The 13338-nt window shown below is 39.0% G+C and overlaps 1 protein-coding gene across 4 annotated transcripts in view; it reads right to left on the bottom strand.

Moving 5' to 3' along the window:
- Positions 1-1776: 1776 nt before the first annotated feature.
- The window catches only part of UBP1 (upstream binding protein 1), a 39745-nt gene continuing 28183 nt past the window's right edge, over positions 1777-13338 (bottom strand). For 2 of the 4 annotated variants that reach the window (XM_074575341.1, XM_074575339.1), the window contains 8 exons: positions 11448-11551; positions 10848-10902; positions 10581-10671; positions 7629-7719; positions 6827-6936; positions 5289-5431; positions 4648-4699; positions 1777-3679 (listed from right to left, as the gene is read on the bottom strand). In XM_074575341.1, coding sequence (XP_074431442.1) covers positions 3642-3679; positions 4648-4699; positions 5289-5431; positions 6827-6936; positions 7629-7719; positions 10581-10671; positions 10848-10902; positions 11448-11551 — 684 coding nt within the window. In that variant the 3' untranslated portion in view covers positions 1777-3641. Of the gene's footprint in view, positions 3680-4647; positions 4700-5288; positions 5432-6826; positions 6937-7628; positions 7720-10580; positions 10675-10847; positions 10903-11447; positions 11552-13338 lie in introns of all 4 variants that reach the window. The other 2 variants (XM_074575340.1, XM_074575338.1) reach the window with 1 other exon arrangement.

Genomic DNA, 13338 nt, shown 5'->3' on the forward strand with positions numbered 1-13338 from the left:
TTGTGCGCACGATTCAGTGTGAAGTTCTAGCCTGACGCGGGGCTCGAGTCCATCGCACCAAGGAACCGAACCTGCTGTTCTGTACTATACACCACAGAGTCAAGATCAGGTTTAAGGACAAATCAGCTTTAGCAGATGTTGACCAAAAAAACCGCAAGGTAATCATGAGCTCTTATAGCAAAACAGCTTATACTTTTTCATGATTCTGCTTCGTATTTAATTACATACAAAGGACATAATAGGTAATGTCTAAAGGTAAGGTAACTATATTCTTTCCAAGTTTTTGAGCTTGGTTCAATTGAACTCTGTGTTAGTACAAAGCTTGCCCGTCACCGAAGCACGTGTGATGCCCTATGCCATCAGCCTTTAAAGGGGGTAAGAAATCCACTGTGGTAGAGCTCGTGCACTCTACCATCATCGGCTGCCACACTCATACATGGTGCTTACCATAACGCCAGTCCTGTGTGTCCTCAGTTACCTCCTCCGCCTGGGAGGGAAGGATGCAGTGGCTCGAGCGAGCGGGGGCGTGTGTTACTCCTGCTTTCCTACAGGTGAAGCGTGGAGACCAGGGTCAGTCACAGGGGCGAGGATGGAGCGAGGGATTTGAGTCAAGCTGTTTGTCCCACCCGTTTCAGGGACACAGCCAGCAGCGGGCAAAGAAATCTGTAGGCGGGAGTTGAACCAAACCAAACCTGTGGTTTTCAAACGCGGAAAGCCAAACTCCTCACATTTGAGTTATTTAAGAAGCTGTCAACTTCTGAACGATAATAATAATAAAATCTATGTATTAAATCTTAAGGCCACGCTTTCATCCTTAGTTTTTCAGTGCTAGAGGGTTAGGTAAACTTTTTTATATTAAGCAACTTAATTATCTGAGATAAACTACTCAACAGTTTGGAAAGCTTTTTTGTGTAAGATTGATTGTGTGTGTGTATGTTTTAAGAGTTCAGGGCCCGTGTGTTTACTGAAAATTAATAGAAATACTGGCTTAAAAAGCAGTTGGAGAAGCTACAGCTGGATAGTACTGCAATTTCCCCCCAAAATTTTAAGCTTACTGCAATTTCCCCCCCCAAAATTTTAAGCTACTTTTTAAGAGGAGTGTGACCGGTCGTTAAGAGACTTTTATGGACAAGAGCAGCTGTCCTGTGTTCATGCTTCACACGTACACAGACGCTGGGGACCATCAACTAAAATCTCACCGTGGAGGCTGAACTCCAGCTGAGAGCGCAGTACCTGGGTTTCTTCACTACTACAAAATCAGCCACGGAGGGGCTTGTTTTGCAGAGCAGCGGCGGAGTGTTCTTACAATCATACTTTAGAGGTTCAGTAAGATATTGCTGCAAGGGAAAGTTTCAAGCAGATTTTATTCTCAAGCGTACCAGGAAAGTCGTGGGTACCAGCGTGTCACGATGTGTTGCCTTTTGGTGGCTCTTTTTTTTTTTTTTTTAAGAACATAATGAACCTTGTAAGTCTATGGCATTAAAGATGTACAAAAACCAAAATGGAACCTACTCTGATATAGGACACTTAAATAAACAATCAGCTGATGTCAAATTTGAATTTGTTTCAATTATTTCACATGTAACTAAGTTTTCCATTAGAAGCAGAAGAGCTGTGTGTGTGCGTGCGTTGGGGGCAGGATAAACCAGGGCTGGTTTGCTTCCATTATTTACCTTTACTTACCATTATCGCCGTTAATATAATTAATCTGAATGACAGAAGTCTCTCTGATGTGTTGGGGGGAAAAAAATGGAAGTAAACAAAAAGAAAAGCACATTTACAAAATTATTGAAAAACATTTATTATACTTAAATTGAAATGTGTACATCTTATTAAAAAACAAAAGCAATTTGCTGGTGCCATAATTTAATTCCAATTTCAAGTGAGCTGGACAAACTACTGTACAACTTTCAATATTCTTTAAAATTAGGTATTTGGATACTTTTCAATCAAGGATTTTTCCGCTTTTATAAAACATTTGGATTTGAATATGGTGTGAGCTGAAAAGACACAAGTGTCAGTTCAAGAAAATACTAGGACCAAACAATACCCAAAGATGAACAACTCATAGGCAGAAATGTTTAAAAGTACGTAGTAAAATTTTACTTTCAGTGCAGAAAAAAATAAAAATAGGAAAGAAACTCTAGCTCTGATGAATTTAAGTTTTCAAAATGCTACAGCTTTAAGAAGCTTTTCTGCTAAGCACTTGAGACAGTTATGAAAAGAGGGAATGAAGAAAAAATGAAAGTTGCTTTTTTTTTTTTACGTGCTGTAGTAGTTGTTTACATTGAACACTGCAGCATAAAAAGCAAACTATTCCCAAGCTTTTAAGCCAGAGATGAAGGTGGAACTTGTCAAAGGCCAAAAAAAAAGGACAGCTATGAAACCGTCACTTCATACCTTTTGCAATATTCCCCTCAAAGTACCTAACCAGTTGGAACTTAATGTCAAGGTAGGAAATGCTGTGCCACGTCTGTACAAGAAATACCCAAACTATTGAAAAAAAGCACATTGCATGTTTCAAAGAAAAGTAGTAAATATTTGGTCATATGGAAGAGGCACTGTAGCAGTTGTACAGTATGGATGGGAGGGCGGGGAAAGGTCAACAGAAAAGGTGAGATACTTGTCCATAACAGCAACTACAGCAAGGCGTTTACCTGCTGGGAAGGAGACAGAAATGGTGTATATTTAGTGTTTCTTAAGCAATTCATTTGATGTTGCTGAAAGCGATGACAGCCCCGTGGTGCCAGTGGGTCATCCTCCCTCGTCAGCGTAATTCCACTAAGTCAGAAAAATCCACCTCTCACTGCTAGTATTTTTAAACCCACAATTTTACAAGCAAAAAGAGTTAAACTGCAGCAGTGCTCCGCAGAGAACCTAGGAAACTAAACATAAAGGATGCATAGGCAATTATTCTCCATTAAATTTGTTAAAGCAAAACACAATTACTTGGTACCCCATAGGATTTATATTAATCCCTCCAATAAGGTACTATTGATAATGCAGTTTGCTGCATGCATATATTGCATCTGTCTCGGGCTTCTTAAAAGCCCTGTTCTGGCATTTACACTTCTTACATACACTCTTATACACAATTTACACGGGAAGCTGTTTTGACAGCTTTACTCTCAAAGACCCGACAACCTGATCACTATCAGCTTAACTACTCATCTCCACACGGATTAATATGTGCTCTGCTAACATCAAAAAAATAAAACCAGCATAAGGTACAAGCAAGTAATAGACAAACTGGCACAGAAAGGTAAATGCCCCAGAATAAGTTTACATTCATCTCCAACTGGATACAGGTAATAGAAAAGCAACGAGTGCTTCGCTTCTAGAAACCGTATCTACTGGCCGTAATTTGCCTTATTTCAGTGAAGGGCAAGCACCTTTGCTTACATTGTCTTCCATGCCTGTACGTAAGCTGTCATGGCGTTATACCTCTCATGAGGACACTTAGCTATGGCAGTGATAAGAAAGTTCACCTATCAAACAGCTCGTTAGAAAGGTCATTTTGTGTTTTCAATATGAAACATCTTATACGCTGAAGTTAGATCCTAAGGTTTTTGGATGATCTTCATAATCTTTAGGCAGGACTGCATTCTGCGTTGGAGGATCAGTCTAACAATCGCGTGACGTCACTTCAAAATTATATGGAAGCCTTCACCATTTTCAGCTGAAAAAGACAAAAAACCTGTCAGTCTTTCATATATAGAACCATAAACGGACTAGCCAGCACGCCAAAACATCCAAGTCTGGACTTAGTTTTTACTGTGTAGAAGTGGTACATTACTACTACAAAATATTAAACTTGAAACGTGAAATATCAGTAACCTGCCACTCGGGGCAAACGCTTGAAGAATAACTAATTTTTGGAAATCTCTTTGGTTTGCAGTTATTTCTGAACTCTTTGTGTTATGCATTAAAAGCGCCTCATTTTGACAGTGACACTTAGTATCGTACAAAGTAACAAACTGCTGCAAGACCAATATAAATCCTTAGTATATGTTTTTAATCACCTATTTGGTGATGCTCAACCTTAAACTAGAAAGCCAAAGGAAACAATGTTAAAAAAAAAAAGCGCCCCTGTGGATTTTAGGCTTAGAAGCCAGCGGTACCACCGAAAGGCTTTAACGACTGAGACAAACGGGTCTCTAACAATCACAAACCATGTAAATAGATTTTATGCTACACAGAACAACTGGTTTCAACTTAAGATGCTGATGAAGTGAAGCGGACTTTAAAAATGCAGCTCATGTACAGCAAAACCATAGCTTTTAAAAGGGTCCTTCTTAGGCTGAAGCAAAGACATCGCAATTGAAGACGCAATTAGAAATTGTTCACAGCTGGGGCAGTTTCTGTAGGTAGCATCTGCACGGGTGCTGTACTGGTTCTGAACTGGAAGCTTGGAGAAAAGACTGCGGTGCTGTGCAGAGCCTGAAACGTCTGGCTGAGAGAGGAGGAACTCGGGGATACTTTCTGCCACTACTTTAATTCAGATACTGGTTTTTGCCCGTTGGCCTTCACTGGAACCGCCGTTACTCTTTGCCTGGGGAGGTTTCGCTGGACTAGTATTCTGCTTTAAGGAAGGCTCCTTGGTGGAATAAACAATTACGTTTTTAACTGTCAGAAAAGACACTGTACCTTTTATTGTGGTGAATAAGAAACAACTCTCATCTTGAAAGTTTTGAACCATCTACGAAAAAGAAAAAAATGTTTTGAAACCCTCCTGAGCGTGACTGATGCCAGAAATAAATACATCAGATATTAAACAGCCTTTTCTAAGAAATTGCATATTTTGATTTTCTTCAACCAATGTCCAAAGGTGACAAGCATATACCAAATTAAATTAAAATGCATTACTGTCAAAATACCGCTTGTTAATCATGTGAGAACCAGTCGGGAGCCTATTACTGTTGGCTGTGGTTTTGGAACTCTAAATATTTATAGCAGATGCTTGAGTAAGCCGACTTCAACGGTATTTAAACGCTTCCTGCCTCTGGGCATGTTCAAAATAAATACATACTAAGTAATTACTGCAGCATCTCAGAACTGTATAGACCAGTTGTTTTTCTCTCCTCATAATCTGAATTTGTTCAGGTAGAGGAAGAGTGACATTTAAAGATCATTCTGCTTATTTTAATGTAAAGGAAAAAATACTCTAAAGGTCAGAAAATAGTAGGTTCCATTATCAAACAAAAAAGGCGATGAAGAAAGCATGAGAATATCCTCCATTCTATTTAATTCATAAATAAAATTTGTCAAGAAAATGAAATTTGCATTACCTGATCACTAACAAGAATGTGGATACCTGTGGGACCCTGTCTGTAAACCTGGTTGATCTGATGCAAAGGAATATTAAATGCCAAAGCGAGCTTGCGAGTGACTTCTGAGGCTGCCATTTCTTCTAAGTAGATTGCATGATAAACTAGAAGAAAAAAATTATGTAAATGAGCATAGTACTAATTGATAACAAGTAAGTACATGCAAAAAATCTGAACTTGTTTATACCCTGGCTTTAAAAAAAATCTTAAAAGCTAGAAACCTTTTACTTTACTCTCCCCCTGTTCTCACTCGGAAGCATGAACTGCCTTTTCTCTCAAGGCAAAGCCCTAAGCACAGCCCTCTGACACGGGGGAGGCTTCTCTTTGCTCCCACACCGAAGGTAACTTCCACATTTTTCCCTGTACCCTGCACAAAAAGGCACAGTCACATCAAACAGACTTCAATGGATCTTTAGAGCGTCACCTAAAGGTGACTCTGGACGTAGTTTTGGACCTTCTCAAAAGAAGGAGGTAACATGTCTGACTTACGCTACTACACTGCTGCGTTAAATAGGGATGTAGGTTTTTTGGGGTAAAGAAAAGCTTTTTCAAATGTCTGAATAAATTTCCTGCAGATCACCTCAGGGCTGAAGGGCAGCAGGGGGGAAAATACAACACCACAAACAAACAGAACAGTAAGACAAAGTCGCTGTTCGGTTTGATGCCGTATTTACAGCTCTATAGCTTTATTTGATAGTGCTAGAAGCCCTTGGCAGCTCCATGTTTGCACATTCTTCCATCCCAAACCAAAGACAGAAGATATCCAGAAGGAAAATATGTATTTGACAGAGACAGTATCCTATTTGCAGATCCTCCTCCACCTCAATTCTTGCATGGAAAATACACAACTACTATTCCAGCAGCAGCCTACACAGATTTCAGCTGGCTGGGGAGGGAGGTCTCTTCCCTCAAAGCAAAGAGCAATAAAAGAATCATTTCAAATAGCTCCATTCTCTTAATCGTAAGATTGACAGGAATTTACCATGAAATACGAAGTTCCCATCTGTGTTGAAACAACAGCCATCTCTCAGGAGAACAATACTAAAATCCCACCCCATACACTGCTTGGCTGTTTTTCTGTTCAAGCTCTACCAGTTTTAGTTCAGTTGCAGAGAAAACGACAGCAAAACCTTACTGAAAATGGGAAAGAATCTAAGTGTTTTATTTGCACGTAGCTTTTACACGCCACCTACGTTTATCTGGTTTATACCTTGTAACGACATAGCACAGCTAGTTTGAGAGCTCCTCCATTAATTACCATGTAACTACAGTTAGCTTTATCAGTGGACTGAAAAAAAAAAAATCAATGATTTAACCTTGAGAGGTTTAAAGGTTCTGTTCATCCCGTGCAGTGTCAGAACAGCAATGTTGTTCTGAATACAGCTTCCTATAGTTTCTCTGTACACCAGCAACACTAATTCAGCCTCCTCGCTATTCTTTTTTCCCTCCCATCTATCTTTTAGACTTTTTAAGACACAGAAATGGTGTGCCATACATACCGTATATTGCACCATTGCTGCTATCACCGTTGCCTGCATCTGGTCTCTCCAGTTGTATGCTCCTTAATGGCTCCTGACAGACATAGATTGTTAAACGGGGCCTAACAGACCTGCAATTCAAACAAATCACTCATCAGAGAAAAGGTCACTCGTCCTGGAAATATGGAAACTGATACGCCACGAATGTAGATTTGTTGTGCCTAATAGCATACTTGAAATGTTTTCTTTCACTGACCAAAAAAGAATAAAAATTACTATAATGTTACGTGGTCTCTCAGATGCTGCTACATTTTAACAAAACTTCAATCAATTCCGAGTTCATCAAGACGCGGCCTGTTGAAATCCTGGAAGAAAACTACTGAGTAACAACGACGATTCTGGTAAAGGTCAATGGCAGCAAACACCCACTTTGCTCAGAATCAGACAGAGCTGCTGGGATGCTCCTGTGTTCACGCCCAAACAACTCTAACCTCAAAAGGCCTCGGGTTGTTCTTGGCTCCCCTAAATGAGAAGTTCTGTGTCTTGGCAACCAATCCACCTGTTTTCAAGAAACAGCCAGTGCCCAACTGCCTTGGTACCCGTTTTACAGCCCACCCCTGAACTCGTCAGTGCCTGCATCTCATCGGGGGCTGCCCCCGTGCACAGAAGGCTCTTCTTTAAACATAACTGCTGCCAATCCCTGCTCTCACAGGCATCGAGGCCCATCCCGACACCGACCTCCCACATCCCCCCATTCTACTGAGGGGGGATTGTAGTAAATGACAGAACAAAACCCCGCTCAACCTCACATTCAGCATATTACCTGGATTTCAGTGCATTATATAGCCGAATTCCATCGGCTGGACCACAGATTTGTACCAGATCTTCTCTTGTCAGCTTTAATAAATCAGCACCTGGGGAAACACGGGAGGATTTTACCAAGATTATTTTAGAACACCTACACTTTTTAAAATAAATTGTATGTTCATTTAAACTAGGAATAACAAACTCCACCACTGTAAAAATGGAATCCTGCAAACCCAAACAAGCAAGTAAAATTTAGGACAGGCACTAGCCAGTGCTAAGAAAAAATGGCTGAATTTCCAAAGGCGGTTAGTTTCACTTGATGGTGTTCACATCTTTGGAAAAGTAAGAAGTCTGCAGGGCCCACAATTTCTGTAGAGACAGATGACTGTTTTATATCCAGACAATTAATTAAATGGCTCAACATTTTAACTGACACCCGGGTTAGTGCATTTTAAACACATAGAAAACACAGAGCAGATATTTGATGATTTCTCACTCAACGCATCATCCCAGGCATTTGACTAATACCTCATGTGCTCTATGCACTTAAGTTATTACAGTGCACTCATTTAGGCAGGATACTGCTAACGGCTGGTGTAACTAAATCAGTGTGCTCAAATCGCTACATCAGCAGCCCATGGGGTGAATCCAGGTTGTGGGATACTTCCATCCAAAAGCAGGTGGGTTTTTTTTAAATGACCCTGGGAATAAGTGTTCTGTTTCCCAGCACGTTTACTTTAGCAAATTAAGCTTCATAAACGATATTAAGCAGATCTAAACACAAAATGGAAGGAAGCATGCTGCTTAGAAGCAGCATAAGTGCCAACAAAGAAAACAACAGTCTGAAAAATCAATGTAATAGATGAGTGGAGATGAGCGGGGCCGGGGGGGAATATAGTCCTTATTCATGAAAATACTCCACAGACAATCTAGGAATGCATAGCTAAAATCCAGAAAAAAATAATTTGTCGTCATACCTCTTACATGCTATAATAAAAAAACCTACCACACCCGAAGAAGTATAATTATAAGCTACACTACACCTCTAGCTTCAAAGAAAATCTATCAGCCAGGTAGTATTTGACTTACTATAAAGATAATAATGAAAGAGAAGAAAAATTGTAAAAGTTTTCCAAGCGTCTGTGTTAGGAATTTGGTACTAAAGTTTATGGATAAATCTTAGCAATGACAATATATGAAAAGCACAGATCAAAAAGTAACCAGCAACAGAAGAATAAATGTTGAATTTCCAACAGTGCAAGGGTTGACTATAAAATACTGTGCTTTTCCATTAGGCCCATGCTACTTAAAATAAAATCATCATGTCACTGATTAAGTAAGGAGCCTTAGCGTGTCAGTCGTGATGAGCTGGTAGATGCTGTGGGGTGCGGGGAAGCTTGTGGCCGTACTGCCCACTGAGGTATGAGAACAGGTCACTTTGCTAGAAGCTGCACTGAGCCACACCAAGGAGGGAAACCCAGGACGGCACCAACTTCTTGCTGAGACAGCTAATAGTGCCATGGGGTTCTTACACATGATATATATTAATTTGGGGTTTTTTTCCTCAAAAAAATCATGTTCTTATGTACCAAAAGCTGCAGTTTTTCCTGAGGCCTCAGCACCATCTCAAGGTCTTGGAGGAGTCCTCCTGCCTGCGCATAGGAAAACATCGTGGACCCCTGGGGTCTCAAAATTTCAGTTGTTTTTATTATATTGCTATATTATTATTAGCAGTAGCTTACAAAATTTTAGTTATTGCTGCCCGTATTGATGTCACCAGAACTAGATATAAATAATTTTTATCAACACCATGTTTCCATACGGTTTGCTGAGGAAAGTACTGCAAAATACTGGCTCAGTCATTATCAGGAGATTGCAGAACTTCCTTTCTTAGGGTTGGATGACACCTTCACAACTTGTTCAGAAAGGCTGGATGTGAGCTTATTTCTCAGAACCCGTATATATCCTAGCAGAAGAGAGTATGAATTTTAGGCAGAAAACATTAGGCAGCAGCAAACAGAATTAATTAGCTACAGGACAGACAAAACTTCGAGTCTTACATATTTCAAGAACGCCACATGAAGAGAATCTGTGTGTTCGGTCTTGACCAGGGAAGATGCCTGGTACGAAGGGAATTCTGGCAGTAGCATGAGCTAAGCTAAGAGGCAGAGAGCACGAAGATTCTCCTCATCATGTGTCACACCAAAGAAAACTGAGAAGGAATTTTACTCATGGCGTGTACTGTGACATCCCCCTCTGCACAATTACATGGAAGACTGAAGAAGCAAAGAGCAAAACAGCCCCAGATAGTGCAGCTATTGCCATTTCTTGCTTCCCTACACATAGCAGAAACTACAGTGACACATATTTAAGGAAGAGCAACTGGACATTCTGCTGAAATGAAAAAAAATAGATAAATAGGTGTAGGTAAAGGTATTCTCCTGTTGCATGGCATTGAAGCAGAGTTCAATACAAAATATCATTTCCCATTTCTTTGAATAAGACAACTATTAACAGCTTCAGAGTTTGAAAGGATGAAAGCTTCATATACTATGAGTAAATCTAACTCCTAAGAAAAGATCTGGCATGGATCTGATTTTAGCAATTTCTTGCACTTTCTTTGAGATCACTCCATAGTGGCTGCCATTAGGAAACAGCACAGCAAAATAAGGCCCGACACACACCACGTTCATTCCTTTTTCTCAAAGGACTCATCAAGGTTAAAATGATTTTGTGAACTCTCATCACAAAAAAAAGAACTCAGCTTCCCTTTGGGGTTCTAGCATGAGTTTGTGCAAAATGCAACTAGAAAAAGCAGCCTTACAATGCAAACTGAACATTTAATAAGCAAATTAGTAAATTGCAATAAATATTGATGCCATATTGGTTTTAGAGAATTATTTTCCCACACAAAACTTGCTCACTAACACAAAGAAAGACTTTAAATAAAAAAGTAAACTATAAGTACCTGAGAAATTTGAAAAAAGCCGTGTATAGGTCGAGAACCTATGCTTGAGCAACCATTGCTGAGTTTCCTGGATTGTGGCTGAAGGATGAAGCTGCTGTAAGAAACAAGGTTGAAAATGATAATTTGGATATTTAAAAAAATCCAAAACCATTAAAAAACCTCCCACAGTCAAACACTTCCTCAGTACCTATTAATATCAAGGTATGTATAAATCGAATGTTCTGACACAAATATAGCCATGCTCAATAACAGAAAGCAAACACTCACATCTCCAGACCCTTGAGAAGTTCCATCTCCTTGATGATTTGGGGAAGAAGAATTGCTACAGATTTAAAAAAAAATAATAATAAAAAAACCGAAGTATTACTAGAATTTTATTAAGCAAAATATTAACATATTCAAAGCATTGCTGAAAAATAACTTGAAATTCCCAAAACAATAAAAATCACTGTTGAAAGACAAATCAAACACTGCATGGAGTGAAACTTCAGTTAAATTCATGAGAAAGATGATGACCCTTCTATATAAAAGTCATCTGGTTTCTGTGTATTCTTTATCAACTGGAGAAGCAGCTGTGCCACCACTCACAGGAGGTTTTATGGCCACTTATCTGTCTTAAAGAGTGACTGAGGAACAGGTAGTAAAATACAAGGCAGACAAAACAAAAATATATAGACCAGACGCTATCACTGTAAATCATTCCTCGATCACCCAAGTTTAATTAAGAGTAGTTTAATTAATGCCCCAATATAAAATGTTTTTACCAATACAATTTCTGTTGAAAAGCTTGTAAAGATTACTGCTGGGTTTTGCATAAGCCTGATTTTAAAATGTTATCTTTAATTAGGATACAGAAAAGAAACCTACCTGTCTGGGACACTGTAGGTATTATGTTGAGCAGAGGTAAAAGTTGGAGCAGGAGTAGGACTGTTGTTTACAAATGTTGTAGGAGTATCAGGCCATGGTGAGCACTGAAGGTAAAGAATTAAAACTTAAGTTTCTCTTGACAATACTTTTCTTATTCTGATGCACAGTTCTTTCATTTAAAGCCACGGTTTTTCTCCACAGAGAATTCTGATTTGTAATTCCAAATAAAGATTCCCTCCATCCCACACATTACATGCAGATACTCCAGGTAAAAATCAGTTTTCTTTTATCTTGTTCTTTGAAGAAGACTCTATTTATACTGTCTTCTGTTAACAAAGTGAAGGTATTAGTGGTGGAACTGACAGAAGATCTGTACAGATTATTCAGTTTAAAACAAACCAACCAACCAACCCCAAGGCACCTGCTGAAAAAACTTCTTTCATCCTAAAATGGATGAAGGGGCTGTTTTAACTTGACAATAGGCATTCAGCAATACCAAGTAAACCTATGAAGCTAGATTTCACCTCGTGGATAAATTTAATGTATTTGCCCTGACAGCAATTACATACAAATGGAATTTTCAGTAGAAATTTTGGGAATTGAAGCTTTTTATTTCCTGCCGGACTAAAATGATGGCTTACATGTCCTGCTTTCTCTAAAATGCTTAGTAAACTGGAATTTTTATACATAAATTTAAGTCATCACAAGTATATTAGGAGCCAGCTGTCCACTTTAGTCAGTTTTTTTTGGGTATTTTTTAAGCCACCATGGTAAAAGCCTTTCAAAATAAGACTGGCTTTTAGTGTTTCAAATACCATTGCAAATTCAGTATTTTAAAGAAAAATAGAAAACAAACAGATTTTGGTATGTTCAAAGACAGACAGACAGACAGGATTAAAACAAGCAAGTTGCCCAAGAGAAAGTAAGCGAAGCCCATGCCTGTTAAAACAACAAAGATTTCTGATATACTTATCATGCACCAGCTAAATACCCTGTAAGGAAATTTCCAGAATTATATCATAGCCTTGCAGGGGAGAAGAGGAGGGAGGGGAACAATTATGACCTAATATTAATGGAAACTTGTTTCAATAATTTTTGTGTTGAAAGACCCTTTCATTATCTGGGGGAAACAGTAAATGAGTGCAATACCAGTTGCAATTCTCTGTAAAACAGTAAACAACATTTCTCTGCTTGACTCCAGTCTTCAGTCGTCAGAGTAAGATTGCAAGTTCCCCAGCATAGTGCATACAATTTTTAAAAAATAATCTTTCTTGCCAATAGCTTAAAAATTAGTAAATTCTTCATCTGTCTGAGATCTGATTCAAATCAGTATTTTTGCTAGCCGCTGTCTTTGATTACATAGTCAAAGCCACCCTTTAGACTGCAAACAGTGCCATCCCCACAAAGCGTGCTCTTCTATGACCTTCTAGCGTTACCCACTCTTCCTCCTGTTCTGTATATTCCCATCTGTTGCTTCTCTCCTCAAACTCATTTTAACATTAATCTCAAAGATGTTATATTACAAGTAGTTAAAACAGGCCTTCATTCCCTAATTACGTGGTCCAAAAAATAAAAGCTCAACATAATAATGTTAACTTTGCTCTTCTGAAATATTTTGAAAGCGTAATTCATTTTCTTTACTTTTCTGACATTCTCTCCCTAAATTGTAATGCAAGGTACTTATCTAGACACACCGATGCAAGCTGTACATCCTTAGCCACTATTCCATTACAAGATCCTCTTCAACATATATTAAAATTCAGGGGCAGGGAAGAATGCACGGGTGTCAAGAGAACAGCTTTTGAGCCGTTCCCAAGGCATGTCCCACAGTTAATGTTGCTGTCCTTCAAACCCAGCTGAAGCTGTTCACCACAAAACTCTTGAGTTTAAA

The sequence above is a fragment of the Larus michahellis genome, chromosome 2 (assembly GCF_964199755.1).
Source record: "Larus michahellis chromosome 2, bLarMic1.1, whole genome shotgun sequence".
Classification (NCBI taxonomy): Eukaryota; Metazoa; Chordata; class Aves; order Charadriiformes; family Laridae; genus Larus; species Larus michahellis.